This window comes from Scyliorhinus torazame, chromosome 18, assembly GCF_047496885.1.
Source record: "Scyliorhinus torazame isolate Kashiwa2021f chromosome 18, sScyTor2.1, whole genome shotgun sequence".
Lineage (NCBI taxonomy): Eukaryota > Metazoa > Chordata > Chondrichthyes > Carcharhiniformes > Scyliorhinidae > Scyliorhinus > Scyliorhinus torazame.
Window position 1 is genome coordinate 20,805,238 of NC_092724.1, and position 27,396 is coordinate 20,832,633.

The 27,396-nt window shown below is 51.5% G+C and overlaps 2 protein-coding genes across 6 annotated transcripts in view; both read right to left on the reverse strand.

Moving 5' to 3' along the window:
- LOC140395019 (3',5'-cyclic-AMP phosphodiesterase 4C-like) overlaps nucleotides 1–27,396 on the reverse strand; it is a 762,139-nt gene that overhangs the window by 254,467 nt on the left and 480,276 nt on the right. The window lies entirely within an intron of this gene.
- Nucleotides 1–27,396, reverse strand: part of LOC140395020 (small conductance calcium-activated potassium channel protein 2-like) — a 188,122-nt gene that overhangs the window by 122,847 nt on the left and 37,879 nt on the right. For both annotated transcript variants that reach the window (XM_072482339.1, XM_072482341.1), the window contains exon 2: nucleotides 24,504–24,935. In XM_072482339.1, coding sequence (XP_072338440.1) covers nucleotides 24,504–24,935 — 432 coding nt within the window. The remainder of the gene's footprint in view (nucleotides 1–24,503; nucleotides 24,936–27,396) is intronic.

Sequence of the window (27,396 nt, forward strand, 5' to 3'; positions counted from 1 at the left end):
CCTGTATCTAAGGATGGATGTGCTGGCCTTGGAAAGGGTCCAGAGGAGGTTCACAAGAATGATCCCTGGAATGAAGAGCTTGTTGAATGAGGAACGGTTGAGGACTCTGGGTCTGTACTCGATGGAGTTTAGAAGGATGAGGGGGGGTTCTCATTGAAACTTACACGATACTGAGAGGCTTAGACAGAGTGGACATGGAGAAGCTGTTTCCACTAGTAGGAGAGACTAGAACCCGAGGGCACAGCCTCAGACTGAAGGGACGACCCTTAAAAACTGAGATGAGGAGGAATATTTTCAGCCAAAGGGTGTTGAATCTATGGAACTCATTGCCACGGCTGGCTGTGGAGGCCAAATCACTGAGTGTCTTTTACACAGAAATAGATAGGTTGTTGATTAATAAGATGGTCAGAGTAATAGGGAGAAGGCAGGAGAATGGGGATGAGAAACATATCAGCCATGGCCCATCAGCGGAGCAGACGCGATGGGCCAAATGGCATAATTCTGCTTCTACATCTTGTGTTCTTATGGCAAGAGGGTAACCAGGGAAAGAGTAGGGCCCATTTGGGACCAAAGTAGCAATCTGTGTGTGGGGCAGGAGACATAGGTGATGTTTTAAATGAGTTTTTTGCACCTGTGTTAATTCTGACGAAGGATAATGTTGATATAGAAATCAGGAAGGGGATATAACTGAACAAATCAGCATTGAGAGGGAAGAGGTATTAGCGGTTTTAGCGGGCTTAAAATTGGATAAATCCCCAGGACCAGATGATATGTATCCCAGACTGATGTAGGAGGCAATGGAGAAGATTGCAAGGGCTTGGACGATAATTTTCAAATCCTCTCTGGTCACAGGAGACATGCCAGAGGACTGGAGGACAGCTAATGTGCTACCATTATTCAAGAAGAGACGTAGGGGAAAAATTAGGTAATTACAGGCCTGTGAGTCTCACATCACAATGAACTATTGGATGCTAGGAAATACAAGAGGACCAAATGGACCTTGGGGGCATGCCCACAGATCCCTGAAGGCAGCAGGACAGGTAGAGAGGTGGTTAAGAAGGCAAATGGGACACTTTCCTTTCATTGCTGGAGCACAGAATATAACAGCAGGGAGCTTATGATGGAGCTGCATAAAATTCAGGTTTGGCCACAGCTAGAGTACTGTGTGCAGTTCTGGTCATCACACTATAGGAAGGATGTGATTGCACTGGAGAGAGTGTAGAGGAGATTCACCAGGATGTTGTCTGGGCTGGAGTGTTTCAGCTATGAAAAGAGGCTGGATAGGATGAGGTCGTTTTCCTTTGAGCAGAGAAGTCTGAGATGGCACCTAATCAAGGTGTATAAAATTGTGAGGGACATAGATAGGGTAGATAGGAAGGAACTCTTGCCCTTAATAGAGGGTCCAATAACCAGGGGTAATTGATTTAAGGTAAGGGGCAGGAGATTTAGAGGGGGGATTTGACGAAAGGCTTTTTCACCCAGAGGGTGGTGGGATTCTGGGACTCGCTGCCTGAAAGGGTGGTAGAGGCGGGAAGCTTCACAACATTTAAGAAGCATTTAGATGAGCACTCGGAACACCATGGGCGAGATTCTCCGTTTGGAGATTCTCCCGCCGGAGGACAATTGCTACCGATTTACGGAGCACAAATGAGGAAGCAATTCAGTATATATTGCCATACAAATGTATGCATGGCGAGGAATATGAGGGACCTCTGAAGGAATCCCGCTCGAGTCCATTGCCCGGCAACCACACCCGCACCCCCCCTCCCCCCACAGCAAAGCAGCCCCCCACCCCCAAATTTCCTGGGTGCCCCCACTTCCCCCAAATACGGGGTAAACTGACCAATGCCCCCCCTACATATGCAGTATGCAGTAAAACAACTAGGCTACGGCGAGTGACTACCTGACACTCCCTTTAGCTGCCCTACTCTCTACACACACACACAAGACAGACAAACACAGAAGGGGAGGAGGGAGAGAAAATAATGAAGATGAAGGTTAAAGGTCTTTGCTTCTGATGATGAGTTCTTCGCAGTAGGCCTTCCTCCTAGCCGCTGGTTGCTCAAAGCCTCTGGGTTGCCGCTGGTGATGGTCTTCTTGGCAGAGTCATTGATTCAGTATGGTACTTACAGGCAGCAGGCGTCTTTCTTCAGTTTCTATTAAACTGGGCTGTCAACTCAAAGATTCACATTCACGCCTATTTTTTTCGTGAGACACTTTGGGCGCGATCTAGCTAAATTGCAACAGAGTCACATGTCGCCTGCGTCTAAGTCAGGTGTTTACGCCGCTCGCAGCTTCGATAAAGACCACAATATTCAACGGGGCTCTGTTGCAATCCTGGGCTTCAGCGGGGAATGCCCCACCGAGGCCGCACTTAGTCCTGTTTCCTGCACGGAGAAGCTCTGCTCACCAGAATTCCTCAGTGCGGAGGAGATTGGGACGCCATTTTTAAATGGCGCCCTGATCACTCGACCACCCCGATGCAACTCCCGGATCCACCAAAGCCCCAACTCACCTATAAGGAGATCCTCACCCCCCCCCCCCCCACCTCACATGGGCAGGGCACCCCTGGGCCCAATCCTCAGCACGGACAAAATGCCAGCCTGTCAGTGGCACCTTGGCAGTGCCAGGCTAACACCTAGGTGCCGAGACGCCAATCAACCGGGCGCCTCCGATACCCTGAGCGAACTGCCCAAGTGCCGTTCCACCTGATCCCCGTTTTGTGGTGTTCGCCGAAGGTCTCCGAGGCGAAGGGATTAGATCCCAACGCCTCGGGTAGATCAGGCCAGCTGCATATTAGAGTGAGACTAGTTAGAACGGGCGAGATCCAGATTGCGAAGTCTTGCGAGATACCGTTAGATCTCGTGAGGCGCGGCAAGCCTGGTAAATCCCGGAAGAGGCCACTCCCAGAGTGTCGCTCCCCTGTTTGGGTGGGACGCGGCCAGTAGATTGCGTCCTTTGTCTCATCAAATCTGCTTCCAGTCCGTGGTTTGACTTCACTTCCCTAGTCCCAAGAGAAACATGCCCAGACTTGCGAGAGACAGAAGAGCTCTTATACTGGACGTCTGGAGCGAATTCATCAGATCTTTGAGAGAGAGAGTTGGAACTCCTCCATCCAGACTTCAGAATCAAAATAAAACTAACTCCAGCCTTGTGACACACTGAGAAACCTGTCAGTGAAATCGGAACCAATTACCTCTGGTCACCGGGCAGGGCACAGACATTTGAACCAATTCATTGGCCACCAGCCAAGTCAATAAAAGCGAGTCATCACTAATGCCTTCTTGCTGTTGCAATCCCCTGCTCGAATTAAAGGCACAGGCCACTTACAAGCTGCTTTGCCTTAAAGTCGCAGGTCCATTAATCCTCCATGTTTCAAAAATGTAACAGCAAAAATAAAAGGGGAAATAAAGGAATAAACAGGAAACAAACAGGAGGACCCTTACACATCGAACAAACAATGTCCTAATAATTTCCACGACCCTTCAAGTGCATCCTGACATTACCCCTGAACGGCCTGACTATAATTTTAAACGTTCTGCTCCTTGCTCTGGACTCCGCCCTCTGTAAGAGTGGAGAGCATCGACATTGATGACTGGGAAGAGCCTGCTACCCATTTTTTGGTAGATTTTTGTTGGGGTGAGGATATTTCGAGGTTTTGAATTAGGGCAGATGGATTAAGTTGAGATACAGAATCAGAGATTGAGAGCAATTCCTGGCCCAGAAGGAAGCCATTTGTCCCACTATTCAGTGGCTGTTAAAAAAAAAAAAAGAGCTATCCAACCTAAACCCAAGATCTGGGCGGCATGGTAGCACAGTGATTAGCACTGTTGCTTCACAGCTCCAGGGTCCCAGGTTCGATTCCGGCTTGGGTCACTGTCTGTGTGGAGTCTGCACGTTCTCCCCGTGTCTGCGTGGGTTTCCTCCGGGTGCTCCGGTTTCCTCCCACAGTCCAAAGGTGTGCAGGTTAGGTGGATTGGCCATGATGAAATTGCTCCTTAGTGTCCAAAAAAGGTTAAGTGGGGTTATGGGGATAGGGTGGAAGCGTGGAGAAAAGGTGGAGGTATGGGCTTAGATAGGATGCTCTTTCCAAGGACCGGTGCAGACTCCATGGGCCGAATGGCCTCCTTCTGCACTGTAAATTCTATGATTCTAAGAGCCAGCTCCTGGTTCTTGGCCCTGTAGGTTCCAGCACCTCAAATGCATATCCAAGTATATTTTAAAGGTGAGGAGGGTTCCTGCCTCGATCATCCTTTCAGGCAGTGAATTCCAGATACCCAGCCAGCACCGTCTGGGTGAAAAGTTCTCCTCAACTCCCCTCTAATCCATCTGCAAGTTACTTTAAATCTCTTCTCTCATCAGTGGCCTCTGTACTCGGGGAATAAATCCAGGGGTGCTTAGCACTGCTGCCTCACAGCGACAGGGACCTGGGTTTCTTCCCGACCTCGGGTGACTGTGTGGAGTTTGCACGTTCTCCCAGATTCTGGGTGGGTTTCCTCCGGGTGCTCCGGATTCCTCCCACAGCCCACAAAAGGTGTGCAGGGTTAGGTGGATTGGCCATGCTAAAATCGCCCCTTAGTGTCGAAAGGTTAGATGGGGTAATGGGGATAAGGGTGGAGGTGTGGAGATAGGATGGAGGTATGGGCTTAGGTAGGGTGCTCTTTCCAAAGCTGGTGCAGACTGGATGGGCCGAATGGCCTACTTCTGCACTGTAGGGATTCCATGATTCCTTCCTACCCACTCCATATGGGGCGAGATTTTCCGACCGCCCCCGCCGGGTCGGAGAATCGCCGGGGGCTGACGTGAATCCTGCCCCGGTCGGTTGCCGAATTCTCCGGCACCGGAGATTCGTCGGGGGTGGGAATCGCGCCGCGCCGGTTGGCGGGCCCCCCCCCCCCTCCGCGATTCTCCGGCCCGGATGGGCCGAAGTCCCGCTGCTGGAATGCCTGTCCCGCCGGCGTGGATTAAACCACTTCTCTTACCGGCGGGACAAGGCGGCGCGGGCGGGCTCCGGGGTCCTGGGGGGGGGGGGGGGGGGCGGGCCGATCTGGCCCTGGGGGGTGCCCCAACGGTGGCCTGGCCTGCGATCGGGGCCCACCGATCCGCGGGCGGGCCTGTGCCGTGGGGGCACTCTTTTCCTTCCGCCTTCGCCACTATCTCCACCATAGCAGAGGCGGAAGAGACTCCCTCCACTGCGCATGCGCGGGGATGCCGTGAGCGGCCGCTAACGCTCCAACGCATGCGCCGCCCGGCAATGTCATTTCCGTGCCAGCTGGCGGGGCGGAAATCAGTCCGGCGCGGGCCTAGCCCCTCAAGGTTAGGGCTCGGCCCCCCAAGATGCGGAGGATTCCGCACCTTTGGGGCGGCGCGATGCCGGACTGATTTGCGCCGTTTTTGGCGCCGGCCGGCGGACATCGCGCCGATTACGGAGAATTTCGCCCCATTGGACTTTTATAATTTTGTACACCTTAGCTTCTTCTGTTCCATAGAAAACAATTCCAGTCTACCTAATTTCTCCTAATAGCTAATAACAAAATAAACCAGGATCAGTGAGCCGTGGACTAACTGAATGGTGCAACAGGCTCGGTGGGTTAAATGGCTTCCTCCTGTTCCTCTGTTAAAGATGAGATGAGACTGAGATGGAACATTTGCCACAATCTTAACTGACTCCCAAAAGTTCTGCCAGATGAATCAGGAACTAGGATAATGACTTGCACCCGACCTCTATCTAAGTGTATAGGACTTAGGTCGTGTAGTGAATATTGTATACTGAATTGTGTAGTGAATATTCATTGTACAATATGCACATTCCAGTATCATAAGAGAAAGATTGCATTTGGTATCAAGCTGAAAGAAAAGCGATACAATGCTGCAAAGATTAGTATTAGGCCAGAAGATTGGGAAAATTGTAGTAACCGGTGTCGGATGACTAGAAAATAATAAAGAGGGGGAAATTGGAAGAGAGTAGACCCTCGCCAGCGAACACCACACCATCGAGAAACATGCAGCTTGGGGGGCAGGAGAATCCCACCCGTAGAGTATTTGGATTTCCAAAAGGCATTCAATAAAGTGGCACATGAAAGGTTACTGTACAAGATAAGAGCTCATAGAATTAAGGGTGATATAATAGCATTGATAGAGAATTGTCTATCTAGAGTTGGGACAAAATGGTAATTTTCAGGTTGGGAAACAGTAACTACTGGAGTGCTGCAGGGATCAGTGCTGGGACCTCAACTATTTACAACCTATGTCAATACGTGGGGGAAGGGACTGACTGTATTGTATCAAATTTGCTGGCGATACTAAGTTAGGTAGGAAAGCAAGCTCTGAGGAGGATACAAAGAGCCTGCCAAGGAATTTTGGTTGTTTAAGTGACTGGGCAAACATTTGGCAGACGGCGTACAATGTGGGAAAATGTGAGGTGCTCCACTTTGGCAGGAGGAATAGAAATGCAGAAAATTATTTATACAGAGAGAGGTTGCGGAATTCTGAGGTACAGAGGAACCTGGTTGACCTTGTATGTGAATCACAAAATGTTAACATGCAGGCACAGCAAGTAATTAGGAAGGCGAATGGAATGTTGGCCTTTATTGAAGGTGAATGGAGTATAAATAGGGAAGTCATGCAACAGCTGTACAGGACATTGATAAGACCATATCTGGAGCACTGGGTACAGTTTTGCTTCCTTACTGGAGGGAGCACTTGCAATTCAGAGAAGGTTCACTAGGCTGATTCCTACGAGAAAGTGCGAGACTGAGAGCGGTGTGCGAGCTTGGAGCTCCTGAGAGAACATCAGGATTCAGAAGTGACACCGGGCAAGTGGAAGCAGCTGATAGGGTGAGTACGGTGAGATACGTATTTACCACTTTTAACGCTTATAGTTTGTAGGGTCTATATTTGTGGTCTATAGTTCATAAGGGCTATATTCTGCAGTAACAAGAGGAGGGCCCGAAGGTAATTGATATTTTTTGATTTTAAGTATCTTCCAAAAGGTTTAATTTAATGGGGTAGGTCATGGCAGGAGAGTTTGAAACCGCGGTATGTTCCTCCTGCTCTATGTGGGAAGCTGGGAATATTTTCAGTGCCCAGGGTTAGCATGTGTGCAGGGGCAGCACGGTAGCATTGTGGATAGCACAATTGCCTCACAGCTCCAGGGTCCCAGGTTCGATTCCGACTTGGGTCACTGTCTGTGCGGAGTCTGCACATCCTCCCCGTGTGTGCGTGGGTTTCCTCTGGGTGCTCCGGTTTCCTCCCACAGTCCAAAGATGTGCAGGTTAGGTGGATTGGCCATGATAAATTGCCCTTAGTGTCCAAAATTGCCCTTAGTGTTGGGTGTGGTTACTGGGTTATGGGGATAGGGTGGAGGTGTCGACCTTGGGTGGGGTGCTCTTTCCAAGAGCCGGTGCAGGCTCGATGGGCCGAATGGCCTCCTTCTGCACTGTAAATTCTAAGTGTCTCCAGGTGCAGCTTCTGGAAGCCTTGAGTTTGGAGCTGAAACAATGGCTGGGGACGCTGTGGAGCATCCACAAGATGGAGAATATCTTGAATTGCATAGATAGAGAGGTGGTCACACCGCAGGCTAAGACTCCACATGTAGGAAGGCAATGGGTGACAATCAGGCAGAGCAAGGCAATGGGTGACAATCAGGCAGAGCAAGACAACTAAGTGGCTGTGCAGGAATCGCCTTCGGGCATACCCTGCAAAACAGATATACCACTTTGGATACTGTTGGGGGGAATGGCCTCTCAGGGGAAAGCAGCAACAGCCAAATTCATTGCACTACGGTTGGGTCTGCTGCACAAGGGAGGAGTAACAACTATGCGAATGCAATAGTTATCGGTGATTCAATTGTAAGGGGAATAGGTAGGCATTTCTGTGGCCGCAAACAAGACATAAGGATGGTATTTTGCCTCAATGGTGCTGGGGTGAAGGATGTATCAGAGCGGCTACAGGACATTCTGGAGGGGGAGGGTGAACAGCCTGTGGTCATGGTACACATTGGTACAATTGACATAGGTAAAAAAAACAGAATACAGGGAATTAGTAAGTAAGTTGAAAAGGTGGGACCTCAAAAGGTAGCGATCTCAGGATTACGCGTTAGTCAGAGCAGAAATGGCAGGATGTATCAGATTTAGATATGGCTGAAAAGATGACGTGAGATGGAGGGTTTCAGATTCCTGGGATAGAGGGACCTGTTCTGGAGGAAGGTGGGACTGACAAACTGGACAGGTTGCACCTGGGCAGGACCGGGACTGATGTCCTCGGGGGAGTATTTGCTAGAGTGGTTGGGGAGGGTTTAAACTAAAATGGCAGGGGGATAGGAACCTGTGCCAGAAGCCCGAGGAGAGGGAAACATGGACAAGAACAAAAGACAGAAGGGGGAATAAGAAAAGTGAAAGGCAGAGAAATTAAAGGCCAGAATCAAACAGGGCCAGAGTGGAAAATAGTGGGAATGGGACAAGGAATGTTAAAAAGACAAGTCTACTGGTTTTAAATGTGCAGAGCATTAGCAATAAAGTGGATGAATTAATTGCGCAAATAGCTGTAAACAGGTACGATATAGTTGGGATTGCAGAGACATAGCTGCAGGACCAGGGTTGGGAATTGAATATCCAGGGGGATTCAGTAATTAAGGAGGACAGACAAAAAGGGAAAAGGCAATAGGGTTGCATTGCTAAATTGCCCTTAGTGTCCAAAAAAAGGTTGGGTGGAGTTACTGAGTTACGGGGATAGGGTGGAGGTGTGGGCGTAAGTGGGGTGCTCTTTCCAAGGGCCGGTGCAGACTTGATGGGCCAAATGGCCTCCTTCTGCACTGTAAATTCTATGATTGCTGGTTAAAGAGGAAATAAACTCCGACAATGTGGAATCTGTAAGAAACACCAAAGGGCAAAAGACGTTTGTGGGATTTGTATACAGACTCCCAAACTGTTGTGGTGATGTTGGGAATGACATTAAACAAGGAAATTAGAGATTCATTCGCTGAAGGAACGTTTGTAATTATGGGTGACTTCAATCTGTAAATAGATTGGGCAAATCAAATTAGTAACAATACCGCAGAGGAGAGATTCCTGGAATGTTTATGGGATGGTTTTCTGGAGCAGTACATTGAGGAACCAGCTAGAGAACAGGCCATCCTAGATTGGCTACTGTGCAATGAGAAAGAAATAATTGGCAATCTAGTTGTGCGAGGTCCCTCGAGCATGAGCGAACATAATATAATCACTGAGATGGAGAGTAAAATAGTTGATTCGGAGACTAGGTCCTGAATCTAAATAAAGGAAGCTATGGTGGTGTGAGGCACGAGTTGGCTATGATGGATTGGGGAACGTTACTTAAAAGGGACGAAGGTGGATCGGAAATGGCAACATTCAAAGAGCGCACGGGTGAACTGCAACAATTATTCATTCCTGTCTGGTGCAAAAATAAAACAGGAAAAGTGGCCAAACCACGGCTTACCAGGGAAATTAGAGGTTGTGTTAGATCCAAGGAAGAGACTTACAAATTGGCCAGAAAAAACAGCAGGCCTGAGGACTGGGAGCAGTTTAGAATGCAGCAAAGGAAATGACTAAGAAGGAGAAAATAGAGTATGAGAGCATGCTTGTGGGGAACATTAACACTGACTGTAAAGGTTTCTATAGGTATGTGAGGGGGGGAAAGATTGGTGAAGCCAAATGTCTGACAGTCAGAAACAGGGGAATTTATTAATGGGGAACTAAGAAATGGCTGACCAACTAAATACATACTTCGGTTCTGTCTTCACGAAGGAGGACCCAAACAAGATACCAGAAATGTTGGAGGACACAGGATTTACTGAGAGGGAGGAACTAAAGGAAATCAGTAGAGAAATTGTGCTGGGGAAATTGATTGGATTGAAGGCTGATAAATCTCCAGGGCCTGATCATCTACATCCCAGAGTACTTAAGGAAGTGGCCCTAGAAATAGTGGATGCATTGGTGGTCATCTTCCAGGATTCTATAGCCTCTGAAACAGTTCCTGCAGATTGGAGGGCAGCTAATGTAACTCTGCTATTTAAAAAGAGAGATAAAGAGAAAACAGGGAATTATAGACCAGTCAGCCTGATGTCGATCATGGGGGAAATTCTAGAGTCCATTATAAAAGATTTAATAGCAGTGCACTTCGAAAACAGTGGCAGGATCCGACAGTCAGCATGGATTTACAAAAGGGAAATTATGCTTTACAAATCTACTGGAATTCTTCAAGGATGTAACTAGCAGAGGTGATGAGCCAGTGGATGTGGTTTATTTGGACTTTCAATAGGCTTTCAATGGGGCGGCACGGTGGTGCAGTGGTTAGCGGTCCCATGTGGGGGCGGTTGGAGGTTGGTATCCAGCGCCAAGGACCCATGTTCGATCCCGGCCCTGGGTCACTGTCCATGTGGAATTGGGTCTCACCCCCACAACCCAAAGATGTGCAGGGTAGGTGGGTTGCCCATGCTAAAATTGCCCCTTAATTGGAAAAAATTAAAAAGAAAAACGCTTTCAACAAAGTCCCACATCAGAGTGTGTAAAATTAAAGCACATGGGACTGGGGGTAGTGTTTTGAGATGGATAGAAAACTGGTTGGCAGATAGGAAACAAAGAATAGGCATAAATGGATCTTTTTCCAAATGGCAGGCAGTGACTAGTGGGGTACCGCAGGGATCGGTGCTGGGACCCCAGAGATTCACAATATATATCAATGATTTAGATGACAGAACAATGTAATATCTCCAAGTTTGCAGATGACACAAAGTTGGGTGGGAGGGTGAGCTGTGAGGAGGATGCAGAGATCCTTCAGTGTGATTTGGGCAAGTTGAGTGATTGGGCAAATACATGGCAGATGTTGTATAACGTGGATAAAGGTGGGGTTATCCACTTTGCTGACAAAAACAGGAAGGCATTATTATCTGAATGCCTATAGATTGAGAGAGGGGGATGTGCAACGAGACCTAGGTGTCCTCGTACACCGGTCGCTGAAGGTAAGCATGCAGGTGCAGCAGGTGGCAAAGAAAACAAATGGTACGTTGGTCTTCGTAGCGAGAGGATTCGAGTGCAGGGGCAGGGATGTCTTGCTGCAATTGTACAGGGCCTCGGTGTAAGCACACATGGAATATTGTGTGCAGTTTTGGTCTCCTTATCTGAGGAAGGATGTTCTTGCACTAGACGGAGTGCAGCGAAGGTTTACCAGACTGATTCCTGGGAAGGCGGGATTGATTGATGTGTGAGAAGAGATTGAGTCGTTTCGGAATATATTTGCTGGAGTTCAGAAGAATGAAACTTACAAAACTAACAGGACTGGACAGGGTAGATGCAGGAAGGAAGCTCCCGATGGAGGGGGCATCCAGAACCATGGGTCACAGTCTGAGGATACGGGGTAGACCATTATGACTTGCGATGAGGAGATATTTCTTCACCCAAAGAGTGCTAAGCCTGTGAATTCGCAACCACAGAAAGCAGTTGAGGTCAAAACATTGTATGTTTTCAAGAATGAGTTATATATAGGGTGAGACACGGCACGGTAGCACAGTGGTTAGCACAGTTTCTTCACAGCGCCAGGGTCCCAGGTTCGATTCCCGGTTTGGGGCACTGTCTGTGCGGAGTCTGCACATCCTCCCCGTGTGTGCGTGGGTTTCCTCCGGGTGCTCCGGCTTCCTCCCACAGTCCAAAGATGTGCAGGTTCGGAGGATTGGCCATGCCAAATTGCCCTTCGTGTCCGAAAAAAGGTTAGGTGGAGCTACTGGGTTACTGGGATAGGGTGGATGTGTGGGCTTGGGTAGGGTGCTCTTTCCATTGGCCGGTGCAGACTTGATGGGCCGAATAGCCTCCTTCTGCACTGTAAATTCTATGGCTCTATGCTATAGCTCTTGGGGCAAAAGAGATCAAAGGATGGGAGGAATGTGGGAACCGGTTGGCAAGTTGGATGATCAGCCATGATGATAATGAATGGCGGAACAGGTTCGAAGAGCTGAATAGCCTCCTCCTTTTTCTATTCTCTTTGTTTTATGAGGAAAGGTTGGATCTGCACTCACTGGAGTTTAGAAGAGTGAGAGGTGACCTTGTTGAAACATCTAAGATTCTGAAGAGGCTTGATGGGGTAGATGCTGAAGGGATTATTCCCCTCATGGGAGAACCTGGAACTATGGAGCACAATTTAAAGATAAGGGCCGGGATTCTCCGAAATCCGGCCAAGTGTTGACGCCGGCGTCAAAACCGGCGCGAGCGACGTCGGCGTCAAAGGGCCTCCAGGCCCAGGCATTCACCCCTTCCTCGGGGGCTATAATGGCGCCGGAGAACTGCGTGCTGCTCCGGCACCGAAAGCCGGCCCTACATGGCCGGCGGGGGTCCGCGCATGCACGCCACAGCCGGCGGGGGTCCGCGCATGCGGATCACGGCCGTCTTCGCACCTGCCCCCGTCAACATGGCGGAGCCCTACAGGGGCTCGGCGCGGAGGAACACTCGGCCCGTCGAGCGCAGAGAACGGCCCCCGACTGGCGCCGCGGTGACCGCGCCAGCGCGATTGGCCGGAGAATCTGCGGCCCGGCGACGGAGTGGCGCGATTCGCGTCCCCCCCCCCACCGATTCTCCGACCCAGTGCAGGCTCGGAGAATCCCGCCCAAGAGCTTACCCATTTAAGATGAAAATGTGGAGGAATTCTTTCTCTCAGAGGGTGGTTAGTCTTTGGAATTTACTTTCCCAGCAACCAGCGGAGGCTGGGTCTTTGGATATATACTTTTCCTCCTATGTTTTATGGCCATATTGAGGATAAAGTGGGAAAGTGGAGTCGAGGATCATCATATCAGATCAGTCATGATCTCATTGAATGGCGGAGCAGACTCGATGGGCCGAATGGCCTCTTCTGTTCCTACGTCTTCTGGTCAAGGCTGAGTTAGACAGACGTTTGATCTACCAGGGAGTCAAGGATTAAGGGAGGCAGGGAAGAAAATGCAGTTAAGGCCACAATCAGATCAGTCATGACTTTATCAAACAGCAGTGCAGGCTCGATAGGGTGAGTGACCTATTCTTAAACCTATTTCTTGTACTCTTATGATCTTACAGCACTTTCCATGACCTCAGAGCATTACAGCTAATGAAGAACATCTTGAAGTGTAATCACTGTCGAAACATTGGCAACAGCACATCTAATTCACACAGCAAAATCTCAGACGCAGCAATGAGCTAAAGATGAAATAAGCTTGGTTTTGCAAGTTGAGCAATAGATATTGGCCAGGATCATTCCAGATAGTGCCAATTATATAAGTCCACGGAAAGAATCATAGAATCATACAGTGCAGAAGGAGGCCATTCGACCCATCGAGTCTGCACCAACCCTCTGAAAGAGCCCCCTACCTCGGCCCACTCCACGGCAAACCCATAACCCCACATAACCTTTGGACACTAAGGGGCAATTTATCATGGCCAATCCACCTAACCTGCACGTCTTTGCACTGTGGGGGGAAACCGGAGCATCCGGAGGAAACTCATGCAGACACGGGCAAAACGTGCAGACTCCGCACAGACAGTCACCCGAGGTCGGAATTGAACCCGGGTCCCTGGCACTGTGGGGCAGCAGTGCTAGCCACTGTGCCACCGTGCCTCCAAGCAGACAGGGTGTCGGTTTAATGTCTCATCTGACAGACAGCACCACCAGCATTCCCCCAGTATCGTCCTGGGAGTATAAACCTGGGTTTTAAATCTCTGGAGTTTAGCTTGAACCCACAACCTTAAAAGAGAGAAACAAGAGTGTTACCCACAGAATCACAGGTGTCCCAGTCAATGGGGGTAAGGTAGGACTGGATAGTGCAAAATTGGAGCTACATTCTCTACCTGAGCACAAGTCGGCCACTTGGCCCATCCAGTCTGCTCCGTCACTGAATGAGATGATGACTGATCTGATATGATAATCCTCAACTCCACTTTCCTGCCTTATCCCCATAACCCTCGTTTCTCTTACTAGTGAAAAACCTGTCTACCTCAGCCCTGAACCCACTTAACGACCCAGCCTCTACAGCTCACTGCAGTAAAGAATTCCACACATTCACAGCCACCTGAGAGAAGAAGTTCCTCCTCGTCTCCGTATTCAATGGGCGACCCCTTACTCTGAGATTATGCCTCTGCTCCTGGACTATCCCACAAGAGTAAAACAACCTCTCAGAATCTACCCTGTTAAACCCCCTGAGAATCCTATATGTCTCACTTTAATAAGGGCACGGAGAGTCCTCACTGAGTAAAAAAAAAAGAAACAACAAAAAAAACTTTGTTTACAACATGATACACACACAGCCCAATAGATCCCTCCCAAGTTCCTCACTGCTTGGTGCCTCACTGGCTGATCTTTTTATTCAGAGGTTAACAGAGGTCCCTAGAAGAGGCATTCACACTCCACAAGGACCACGAGGAAGATAATCATCCCCCCTCCGTTGGCCCCGTGCGGGCTATTACAGTCACCGCTCATTCTTCACCAATGGTTTCAGGCCCAATCTACTCAACCTCTCCTCATAAGAAAATTCCTTCGTATCCGGGATCAACCGAATGAACCTTCTCTGGACTGCCTCCAATGCCAGTATATATCTTTCCTTAGATAAGGGGACCAAAACTGTTCTCTGTATTCCAGGTGTGGTCTAACTAGTGCCTTGTATAGTTTGAGCAGGACTTCCCTATTTTTATACTCCATTCCCTTTGAAATAAAGGCCAACATTCCATTTGTCTTCCCGATTACCCACTGAACTTGCACACTAGCTTTTTGTGATTTATGCACGAGGACCCCCTAATCCCTCTTTGCTACAGTTTTCTGCCGTCTTTCTCCATTTAAATAATATTCAGCTCCTTTATTCTTCCTACCAAAGTGCATTACTTGACATTTTCCATCTGCCAAGTTTTTGCCCACTCTCATAAACTGTCTATATCCCTCTGTAGACTCGGTGTCATTCTCAGCACTTGCCTTCGCATCTAGTCTTGTGCCATCCCCAAACTTGGCAACAGTACGTTCACTTCCCTCGCATTATGGGAAATTACATTGAGACTGGAACAAAGTTCCTCAGTTTGGTAGATCCCTCGCTGAGCATTGTAACTGCTCCAGATCTTTTTGAAGGGCTAATTTCAGAATCAGTGGATTCCTGTAAAGGTGATTCTGGGTTTGTGATGGACTCCAGTATTAATCCTCAAATTTGCTAGCATGTACAGGAGTCACACCGAGAGTTGCAAATCTTCAGACTTTGCTGCTCAATTTACATCACTTCACAGCTGGCTTCACATCTCTCCCTTTGCCCTCCCATTATTTGAAAGAACTTGCAAGATTGACATGTTTTTAAAAAAAAATAACTGTTTTATTAAAGTTTTTCAATGAGCGTTTTTACATAACAAAAATAGAAATACAGATAGTAATAAAAAATAACAATAAACATATCCCAAAGCTTACAGTGAAACTACTTACACAACAGAATTTTTCTTTTTTTTTAAAACAGAACAAGGTGGGTTTTGTCTCCATGCCCAACTCACATTATATCAACAGTACCCCCACCTGAACCCCCCACCCCCCTCACCCCCAGGATGCTGCTGACATTTACTGCTCCCCAAGAAAGTCAAGGAAAGGTTGCCACCGCTGGGAGAACCCCATCAAGGACCCTCTGAAGGCGAACTTTATTCGTTCCAGGCTGAGGAACCCCGCCATATCACTAACCCAGGGGTTTTGAGTCCCTCCACATTAGCAAGATCCGTCTCCGGGCTACCAGGGAGGAAAAGGCCAGTACCTCGGCCTCTTTCGCCTCCTGCACTCCCGGATCCTCCGACACTCCAAATATCACTACTGTTGGACTCGCCTTCAACCAAGTGTCCAAAATCCTAGACATCACCCTCGCAAACCCCGCCAGAATTCTTTAAGCGGCGGGCATGCCCAAAACATATGGGCATGGTTCGCCGGACTCCCTGCACATCTCGGGCACCTGTCCTCCACCCCAAAAAACTTACAAATTCTTGCCGCCGTTATATGCGCCCGATGCACCACCTTAAACTGAATTAAACTGAGCCTGGCACATGATGAGAAGGAGTTCACCCTGCCCTGGGCGTCGGCCCACAGGCCCTCATCCAGCTCCTCCTCCCACTTGCCCTTCAACTCCTCCACTGCGGCTTCCTCCACCTCCTGCAGCTCCTGATATCTGTCCGACACCTTCCCCTCCCCTACCCAGATGCCAGACACCACCCTGTCCTGGATCCTACGCGGGGGCAGCAGCGGAAATGTCCCCACCTGTTTTCTAAGAAAGTCCCAAACCTGAAGGTACCTGAACGCATTCCCGGGGGTAGGCCGAACTTCTCCTCCAGCGCCTGCATGCTGGAGGAAGTCCCGTCTATAAACAGGTCCCCCATCCTCCTAATACCTGCCCGATACCAGCCTTGGTATCCCCCATCCAAACTACCCAGAGCAAATCTGTGGTTATTCCGTATTGGGGTCCACACTGAGGCCCCCTCCTCTCCCCTGTGTCTCCTCGACTGCCCCCAGATCCTCAGTGCCGCCATCACCACCGGACTAGTGGTGTATCGGGTCGGCGAGAATGGCAGTGGAGCCGTAACAAGTGCCCCTAGACTGGTACCTCTACACGACGCCACCTCCAACCGCCCCCACGCCGCCCCCTCCTCCATCATCCATTTCCTGATCATGGCCACATTGGCCGCCCAGTAATAACTGCAGAAGTTCGGCAGAGCCAGTCCTCCCCCACCCCCTCCGGCTACGCTCCAAGAATACCCTTTTGACTTGCGGGGTTTTATTCGCCCACACAAATCCCGTCACAATCCTATTCACCCGCTTAAAGAAGGACTTGGGGATGAAAATGGGGAGGCACTGAAATATGAAGAGGAACCTGGGGAGAACCATCATCTTCACAGTCTGCACCCGTCCCGCCAAGGAAAGTGGGAGCATATCCCACCTTTTAAACTCTCCCTCCATCTGCTCCACTAGCTGGGTTAAGTTGAGCCTGTGCAGGGCATCCCAGTTCCTGGCCACTTGGATCCCCAAGTACCGAAAGCTCCTCTCCACTGTCTCCCTCAGTCTCTCCTCCTGGCCCCTACCGTGGACCACGAACAGCTCACTCTTCCCCATGTTCAACTTATACCCCGAGAATCTCCCGAAGTCCCCCAGGATCCGCATGACCTCCCCCATCCCCACTAGCGGGTCCGAAATATACAACAGCAGGTCATCCGCGTAGAGGAAGACCCGGTGCTCCTCCCCTCCGCGCACCAGTCCCCTCCAATCCCCTGAAGTCCTGAGCACAATGGCCAACGGCTCAATTGCCAGGGCAAACAGCAACGGGGACAGGGGACACCCCTGTCTCGTCCCCCGTGCAGCCTGAAATATTCCGACCTTAGCCGGTTTGTGGACACACTCGATACAGGGGCCTGAAACAGCAGCTTGACCCACCCTATAAATCCCGCCCCGAATCCAAACCTGCCTAGCGCCTCCCACAGATACTCCCACTCCACCCTGTCAAAGGCCTTCTCCGCATCCATCGCAGCCTCCACCCCCCCCCCCCCCCCCCCCCCCCGCCCCCCCCCCCCCCCTCCGAGGGCATCATGATAATATTCAGGAGCCTCCTCACGTTCGCGTTCAGTTGCCTGCCCTTAACAAAACCCGTCTGGTCCTCCCCAATCACTCCTGGGACACAGTCTTCTATTCTGGTGGCCAGAAGTTTTGCCAACAGCTTGGCATCCACGTTCAGGAGCGATATCGGCCTGTAGGACCCACACTGAAGCAGATCCTTCTTCAGGATAAGCGAGATCAACGCCAGCGACATTGTCGGAGGGAGGATCCCTTTCTCCTTTGCCTCATTGAAGGTTCTCATCAGGAGCGGGCTCAACAGCTCCGAGAACTTCTGATAAAATTCTACGGAGAAGCCATCCGGGCCCGGGGCCTTGCCCATCTGCATGCCTGCCAGCCCCCTGGCTACCTCCTCCAAACCAATCGGGGCCCCCAGTCTCTGCACCCGCTCTGCTTCCACCCTTGGGAACCTCAACCGGTCCATGAACCGCCTCATCCCTTCTCCCTCCCCGGGGGGTTCCGACTCGTATAACCTTCCGTAGAACTCCCTGAAGACTTCACTGACCCTCTCTGGGCTCAGCACCATGTTGCCTTCCCTATCCCGCACTCCCCCAATCTCTCTGGCCGCCTCCCTCCTGCGCAGCTGGTGCGCCAGCATCCTACTCGCCTTCTCCCCATACTCATAAACTGCCCCCTTCGCTTTCCTCAGCTGCGCCTCCGCCTTCCCCGTGGACAGCAGGTCAAACACCGCCTGTAATTTCCGGCGCTCATTCAACAGCCCCCCCTTTGGGGCCTCCGCGTACCTCCTATCTACCCTGAGTATCTCTCCCACCAGTCTCTCCCTCTCCGCCCTCTCCTTCTTCTCTTTATGGGACCTAATGGAGATTAACTCTCCCCTAATGACCGCCTTCAGAGCCTCCCAAACCACTGCCACCGTCACCTCTCCTGTGTCATTCGCTCCCACATCGTTCTCAATACTCCTCCTTATCCGCCCGCACACCTCTTCGTCCGCCAGCAGCCCCACATCCAGTCGCCAGAGAGGGCGCTGACCCCGTTCCGCCCCCAGTCGCAGGTCCACCCAGTGCGGGGCATGGTCCGAGACCGCAATGGCCGAGTATTCTACCCCCTCCACCCTCGGGATTAATGCCCTACTCAACACAAAGAAGCCTATTCGCGAATAGACTTTATGGACATGGGAGAAAAAGGAAAACTCCTTCATCCTTGGCCGCGTAAACCTCCAAGTGTCCACTCCCCCCATCTGGCCCATGAACTCCCACAAGGCCCTGGCCGTCGGCCTCTTTCCTGTTCTGGACTTGGAACGATCCAAGCTCGGATCCAAGACCGTATTAAAGTCCCCTCCCATAATCAGGTGACTTATCTCCAAGTCCGGGATCCTACCCAACACGCGCCTCAAAGTCCGCATCGTCCCAGTTCGGGGCATATACATTCACTAACACCACCCGGGCCTCCTGCAGCGTTCCACTCACCATTATATACCTGCCCCCCTTATCCGCCACGATGCTCCCCGCCTCAAATGCCACTCGTTTACTGACCAAAATAGCCAACTCCTCTGGTCTTTGAGTCTAACCCCGAGTGAAACACCTGTCCCACCCATCCTTTCCTCAGCCTCGTCTGGTCCGCGAGCTTTAAGTGAGTCTCTTGCAACATGGCCACGTCCGCCTTCAACCCCTTTAAATGCGAGAACACACGGGACCGCTTGACCGGCCCATTCAGGCCCCTCACGTTCCACGTGATCAGCCTGGTTGGGGGGGTAACCATCCCCCCATCCCGTCGACTAGCCATCTCCCTTTTTCGGCCAACCGTGTGCCCCCGCCTCCCTCCTCCAGCTCTCCCCCCGGCAGCCCCCTCACCCGACTCTCCATCCATAGCCCTCACCTGGCTCCCCTTCAGTCAGCAAAGCAGCAGGCCCCCCCCCCCCCCCCCCCCCCCCCCCCCCCGGCAAGCATCCGCTTAGCTCTGGTTTCCCCCCCCATTGTGCTTCCGTGAGTCAGCTCACCCACGCTGACTCCGGCCGCTCCTGCCTCTAACTACCAACTCTTAACTTGTTGCCTCCTTCGGGCCTCCCTACCCCCCTCCCCCGCAGGGTAGAGGGGCAAGCGCCATCTGGGACCTCCCCATGCGCCGGACAGCCCGTCCCGGGCGTTTCCCACCCCCTAGCACCGAACACCTGGAAAACAAAACACCTGGAAAACAAGTAAAACAAACAACAAAACCCCCAACCAAACGAGGGCAGACATGCCCATAAACTTATGCTTTACCCGCCGTCCACCCCTCGGTCCCTCCCCACCCGCACATTTCACCCCCATACAAAAGTCCCTTAGTTGAGGTCCAGCTTCTCCTGCCTGATGAACGACCACGCCTCGTCTGGGGTATCAAAATAGTGGTGCCTGTCCTGGTATGTTACCCACAGTCTCGCCGGGTGCAGGAGCCCAAACTTCACCCCTTTACCGTGGAGGACGGCCTTCGCCCAGTTAAAACCTGCACGCCTCCTCGCCAGCTCAGCTCCCAGGTCCTAGTAAATTCGGATCTCGCCATTCTCCCACTTACTGCTCCGCTCTTTCTTCGCCCACCGCAGGACTCGCTCCCGGTCTGCCAAGCGCTGAAACCGTATCACCATCGCCCTCGGTGGCTCGTTTACCCTCGGCTTTCTGGCGAGAACCCTGTGCGCCCCATCCAGCTCCAAGGGCCGCGGGAAGGCCCCCACGCCCATCAGCGTCCCCAACATTGTGGCCACGTACGTGCTCGCGTCCGCCCCCTCCGCTCCTTCAGGAAGGCCCAGGATCCGCAGATTGTGGCTCCGAGATCTGCACTCAAGGTCATCCAGCCTCTCCTGCCATCTCTTATGTAGCGCCTCGTGCGCCTCCACTTTCACCGCAAGGCCCAGGATCTCATCCTCGTTCTCCGCCACCTTCCTCCTCACCTCCTTGATCTCCTTCTCCTGCGCCTTCTGGGTCACCACAACTCTCTCCATGGAGGCCAGCATCTCCGTTTTCAGCTCCATGAAGCAGTTTTTCAGGAGCTCCTGCTGTTCTCTGGCCCACTGGGCCCACACATCCTGATCCTCTCCGGCCGCCATTTTGTCCTCCCGGACCTTCTCGACCTTCTTCCCCGGATTCGCGCGTCTGCCGGCTCCGCTCCTGGTCCTCTCCATGCACCAGCAGGGGCGGGGGGGGGGGGTGGGCGGGGGGGCTCTCCCACGTCTATTCCCACGCCGGTTCCTCCTGTTAACTGCTGCCGCCACTCCTTTTAGCGGCCCGAAACACCGATCCCGGCGGGAGCTGCCGTTCGCGTGACCTAGCAGGTCATGGCCACTACCGGAAGTCCCAAGATTGACATGTTAAACTCAAATTAAACTCTCTGCAAAAGATTAGGGCTGGAATTGAACAGTGTAAAAATACCCCTTAAAAATGATCATTATCAATACAATGTCACCAACCTCCAGGGTCCAAAAAGAGAACAATTTATACTGTTCAATGTCATTCCTGCAGGTCGAAAATTGTTTTGAGAGATTAAGATTTTCTTTCACAATTTAAAACGTTATGACTAGTTCTTACTTTTCCTTTCTGTCTGATTGGCTGCTGGTCCCGTCATTCACTGAAATCGCTGGTGCCCCACAGCCTCGGCAATGCCGTTATCAGCACTTTCAATAAGTTACAAGACAAAACACTTTGAGCTGAAGAACGAGGGGGTTAAGTCTATGGCCTGTGCTATGAGGCCCCTGACCCCAGGGAGTGTTGGTCCATTTAGTTTTTGTGTCTGAAGCCAAGGCCAGAATTTTGCGCTGCCCTGGTGGGTTTGGAGGTGTGGGGGAGGTTGGGTGGGAAGAGGGGTCTAAAATTGTATGGATGGGATGAATCAGAAGGTTATTTCAGGTCCCCTCCCAGCCCCCCCCTCTTCCCACCCCATCCCGGCCTGAACCCCAGACACTGATTCCACCCACCCCTCCCCCGTGGGCATCGCCTACCCTTCCTCCCCCGGGACCCCCCAGTGCTTAGCTGAAGTGGGGTCCTGGGACTGAGGTTCAGGCACAGTGCTGCAGTAACTCCTCCGGCTACTGCAGAGCTGTGCCTGGAGGAGCTAGATTAGCCAACAGATTTCCAAGGGCGTCGGCAGTCCCGCCTGCTGCCAATCCAAACTAATTGAGTGTGAAATGGGCCTGTCGGGGCCGATGGGGATGAGTTTCACTTCGAGTCTCAGGGTGGCGGGCTCCGAACTCTCACCATCCTGAAAATCCAGCACCAAACGTATTTTCTGCCTGCGGTGAGGAAAATGTGCCTCTGGGAGCAACTGCATACTCAGGGGAGAGGTTCTCCATCTCTAATTCCAATCCGTTGGATTGGGATCACTATACAGAACCTTGTTTGGGACACCATCCCCCATACTTCATTTGAGAGAGTGGGCATCAACGTAGTAGCTGATGTAGTAAGAAGCAAACTTCCCAACAAGACCACTCGTAACTATCAGGGATGTGGATTTCAATTAGCTCTTTTCTGCTCCCAAGCTTTCAGACACAAGAGGTCAATTATGTCCCCACCAAACTCTCCCACCCTCCTGTCGGCAACATGGTGGAGTTCAGCTAATCCAGGTAAAGACCAGGGGCGTCATTCTCTGACCCCCCGCCGGGTTGGAGAATGGCCGTTGGCCGCCGTGAATCCGGCCCCCGCCCCCGCCGAAGTCTCCGCTCCCGGAGATTGGGCGGGGGCGGGAATCCGGCCGCGCCGGTTGGCGGGACCCCCCGCTGGATTCTCCAGCCTGGATGGGCCGAAGTCCCACCCAGGAATTGCCTGTCCCGCCGACGTAAATCAAACCTGGTATTTACCGGCGGGACCAGGCGGCGTGGGCGGGCTCCGGGGTCCTGGGGGGGGGCGCGGGGCGATCTGACCCCGGGGGGTGCCCCCACGGTGGCCTGGCCCGCGATCGGGGCCCACCGATCCGCGGGCGGGCCTGTGCCGTGGGGGCACTCTTTCCCTTCCGCCTCCGCTACGGCCTCCACCATGGCGGAGGCGGAAGAGACTCTCCCCACTGCGCATGCGTGGGAAACTGACAGCGGCCGCTGACGCTCCCGCGCATGCGCCGCATTTCCGCGCCAGCTGGCGGGGCAACAAACGCCATTTCCGCCAGCTGGCTGGGCGGAAATCCCTCCGGCGTCGGCCTAGCCCTTCAATGTTGGGGCTAGGCCGCCAAACATGCGGAGCATTCCGCACCTTTGGGCCGGCGCGATGCCCGTCTGATTGGCGCCGGCTTTGGCATCCCGCCGTTGGGGGAGAATTTCGCCCCAGATTCGGCACCTGGGCCCTTTCTCGTCCGAATGGCTCATTGCAGCAGAGGACCATAAGGAGATAGGAAGAGGGGGCGACCATTCAGCCCCTCGAGACTCTTTCACCATGCAATGAGATCACAGCTGATCCGTATCTTGGGCGAAATTCTCCCCCAACGGCGGGATGCCCGCCGACTGGCGCCAAAGCCGGCGCCAATCAGATGGGCATCGCGCCGGCCCAAAGGTGCGGAAGGCTCCGCATCTTTGGCGGCCTAGCCCCAACATTGAGGGGCTAGGCCGACGCCGGAGGGATTTCCGCCCCGCCAGCTGGCGGAAATGGCGTTTGTTTCCCCGCCAGCTGGCGCGGAAATGCGGCGCATGCGCGGGAGCGTCCGCGGCCGCTGTCAATTTCCCAGCGCATGCGCGGGAGCGTCAGCGGCCGCTGTCAGTTTCTCGCGCATGCGCAGTGGGGAGAGTCTCTTCCGCCTCCGCCATGGTGGAGGCCGTGGCGGAGGCGGAAGGGAAAGAGTACCCCCACGGCACAGGCCCGCCCGCGGATCGGTGGGCCCCGATCGCGGGCCAGGCCACCGTGGGGGCACCCCCCGGGGTCAGATCGCCCCGCGCCCCCCCCCAGGACCCCGGAGCCCGCCCATGCCGCCTGGTCCCGCCGGTAAATACCAGGTTTGATTTACGCCGGCGGGACAGGCAATTCCTGGGCGGGACTTCGGGCCATCCGGGCCGGAGAATCCAGCGGGGGGTCCCGCCAACCGGCGCGGCCGGATTCCCGTCCCCGCCCAATCTCCGGGAGCGGAGACTTCGGCGGGGGCGGGATTCACGGCGGCCAACGGCCATTCTCCGACCCGGCGGGGGGTCGGAGAATGACGCCCCTTAACCCCATTCAACTGCCTTGGTTCCATAACCCTCGACACCTTTGTCTAACAAAACTTCCGAATCGTAGTTTAAAAACGGCATTTATTGAATGCTGCATCTTTCACAGGAATTATCAGAGGCTAAATGTGCTACTCTGGTCTGGTTGACTTTATCTCACGTCTTAACGAATATGTCTGTTACACCATCGGATGGTGTAAAAGCACGAGACATTGTTTGTCTACACCAACAACCAGGCGTTCCAGCAAGCATTCCTGAATATATCGTAGGAGGAATGTGGGTGGCACTTGCAGCTCTGATATTAATTGTCCAACCATACCTGTCCCAAGAATCAACCACAGAGTGTAGAACTGGAGTAAGTGTAAGTGCAAGTCCCTCAGGGGATCAAGGGATACGGAGGGCGGGCAGAAAAGTGGTGAAGTACAAGATCAGCCACGATTGTACTGAATGGAGCAAGCTCGAGGGGCCAAATGGTCCACTCCTACTCCCTCTCATGTGTTCTTGTGTACCCCAGAGCTGCTGGGGAAGAGCTGGCAGATTCCTCTCCCTGCAGGACATTCCCGAACCTGTTGGGCTTTCACGACAACTTTCCTAGTCATTTTCCTGATGCTTCCCAACAAACGGCCATGTTCATGGAACTCAATTGACTATCTGGAGGTCAGATCAGGGACTTGGCGCGAAGCATGTACACAGACACGGGCTCTTACTTGTGCTTTTGAAGCCTGTTTTGTTAGATTTAACGCACAGGCTGCATCCTGCTTCTGGGATAAGTCTTTCAGGGACAATGTCATTAAAAGAAGGAAGCGTGACTTACCTTGTTATAAACTCCCCATGACAATTCTGTCTCTGTCACCATAACAACAATCCCAAACATTCCAAATATCAGTGCATAGTCACTCAGGCGTTTCCTTTTCTCAAACAGGGCCCTCCTGTGTCCCAGCTTGTGGCCGATATTCTGTGACTTTTTGGGCGATTTTCTCCCTTCATTGACCAAGCTGTCATTGGAGATGTTGTTCTGGTCTGGTTTGGAGACCACCACCTCCAGGCCTGAGTTGGTCTGCAGAGGCTGCGTTTCTGAGTCCATGTCATGAAGGTTCCTGTGCGAGGAGCCGAGGCTACTGAGAGGTCTCACCACCCCTCCGTTATACTTGCAGCTGGTCATGGCTATCTCAGTGAAAGGGTTACTCTCGCTGAAGCTGTGTTTGGATCCAGCATGGTGCAAACGATGGAAGTCGCTGGTGTTCACCTAAAGGTAAACCAAATAAAGAATTTGGGAAGTCAATAGCATAGTCTTGGTGCCACAGAGTCAGTTTTGTTTTTAAAACACATGCCCTGTTCATGCTAGTCCTAGGACAATTTGGAACACATTCAATAATTTTTGACTTCAAACTCCTCCGAGAATGAATACTAATTAACAAAGTGGCTTCATGAAGCTGTAACCACTTTGGATTTTCCCCAGATCCTGTATGTTAACGATGGTTCATATTCATGTATTTGCATTGTCGATCAATGGATCACACTCTTGTGCTTCGGAGTCAGAAAGTTGTTAGCTCAAGACCCCAAGCAAGAGCACAAAATCCTGGCTGGCCCTCAAGTCCGATAAAGATGGAGTGCTGCACTCCCAGAGGTTGCCGTCTTTTGGTTGGGACATTGAACCAAGGGCCAATCTGCCCTCTCAGGTGAATTTAAAAGATCCATGGAAGAGCCAGGGAGTTCCCACTGGTCAATACTTATTCCTCAACTAACACCTAAATCACTGCTGTTTATGGGTCAGTCCTGTTCAAAAATTGAATCCTACATTTCTTACGACCCTCTTATGGACTGACCTGATTAACACTACATCCCTGTATGTTTCACCCGGTGCCGGTGTGTATGTATTTACATTGTGTACCTTGTGTTGCCCTATTATGTATTTTCTTTTATGTTATTTTCATGTACTTCATGATCTGTTGAGCTGTTCGCAGAAAAATACTTTTCACTGTACCTCGGTACACTTGACAATGAACACAATCCAATCCAATCCCTGTATTACAACAGTGACTACACGTCACAAGAAGCCATTTCTTTAGGACAGATGTGAAAGATTTTATAGAAATGCGGTTCTTTTTCTTTCTTTATTCATCTACTCCACCCTCCATAGCATTGGCCAACTCCAGCCCTGCGTTAGCTCATCTGCTGTGAAATGCCTCATTGTGCCTTTGTTACCTCTAGACTGCACTATTTTAATACACTCCAAGTGAGCCTCCCCACTTTCCACTCACTACAAACTTCAGCTCTTCCAAATTTTTTGCTGCGCCTTTCCTAATTTGCATCAGGTCCCGTTCACGCATCACCCCGTGTGCTCACTGACTTGATTCCAAATCTGACGAGAACTCCCATTTTAAAATTTTCATCTTTGTTTTCAAACCCCTTGCTGGCCACACTCCACCCTGTACGTCTCTGTAACCTCCTTCAGCCCTACAACCCTCCGAGATCTCTGCACGCTCCTCCAATCCCGGCCGCTTGCACATCTGATTTTCCTCACTCCACCATTGACGCTGTGTTTTCAGCTGCCTGGACCCTACGCTCTGGAATCTCCCTAAATCCTCCACCTCGTTCTCCTTAAAACATGCTCCTTAAAAACCTTTTACCAAGCTTTTGGTCACTTGAACTAAAATCTCCTGTGGCTGGCTGTCAAATCTTGTATGATAAGTGCTTCTGTGAAGCACCTTGGTATTTCTGCAACGTTAAAGGTGCTATATAAATACAAGTTGTTGTGGCCGAGGGCTCTTTTTCTCTTTCACATGAGATCAGAGGGTTCTGTTCCATGTTGGCAGAGTGTAACGTCTCCATTTGCCATGCCCCATAGGGTGGTTGTTACAGAGTGCCGACTCCTTCGTCATCAAGATACACGTTTAGGCTGTAAAATGTAGGGACTGGAACATTTCAGATTTGACAATTCAGGGCAAGACATTTCACCATACTCCTTGGTTCTTGCTATTCATTTCTTGTTTGTAGCCTTATGAAAGAGTCTGACCCCGGTACAGATGTCAACAAGGGTAAATCGTTGACATTAAAATCTTCAGGGGCGAGGGTCACGTGACATAACCGCGGGAACAGCAGTGATTCTGTGGACTCTGCCGCTACTCATCGTTTAATCCTCTCATTTATCATTCTTACATGGCCCATACTTACCTAATCTGGGAGTGAATACTCCATAGAATGTCCCTGGAAGGTTCCTGCCTCGGCGTTGGTGACAACATGCTGAGGAATCCTAAGAAAATGGTCAACAAAAGTGAGCAGTCAGAAGCAACTTGGGTGGAGTTGACTCCTCAACATGGCGATCCGGTGCTGTCAGAGGCATCACAGCTGATGACTGCTAATATTATTATTAAATTCACCTGAGGAAGGAGCAGCGCTCCGAAAGCTAGTTACATCGAAACAAACCTTTTGGACTTTAACCTGGTGTTGTAAGACTTCGTACTGTGCTCACCCCAGTCCAACGCCGGCACCTCCACATCAATATTATTAAAGTCACTCGGCTAGTTGCCACAGAATATCGGTGCTCATGAGATTGAACTGCAGAATACCAGTGAGAGGCTTGATGAAACGGAGGACAGAATCCAGCCTGTCGAAAATGTAACTTCCTCAGTTGCGGCCCTCTGGCAACCATTGGAAAGCTAGGCACGTGGTATATCAGAATTCCTGGGGAATCCGGAAAACCGATG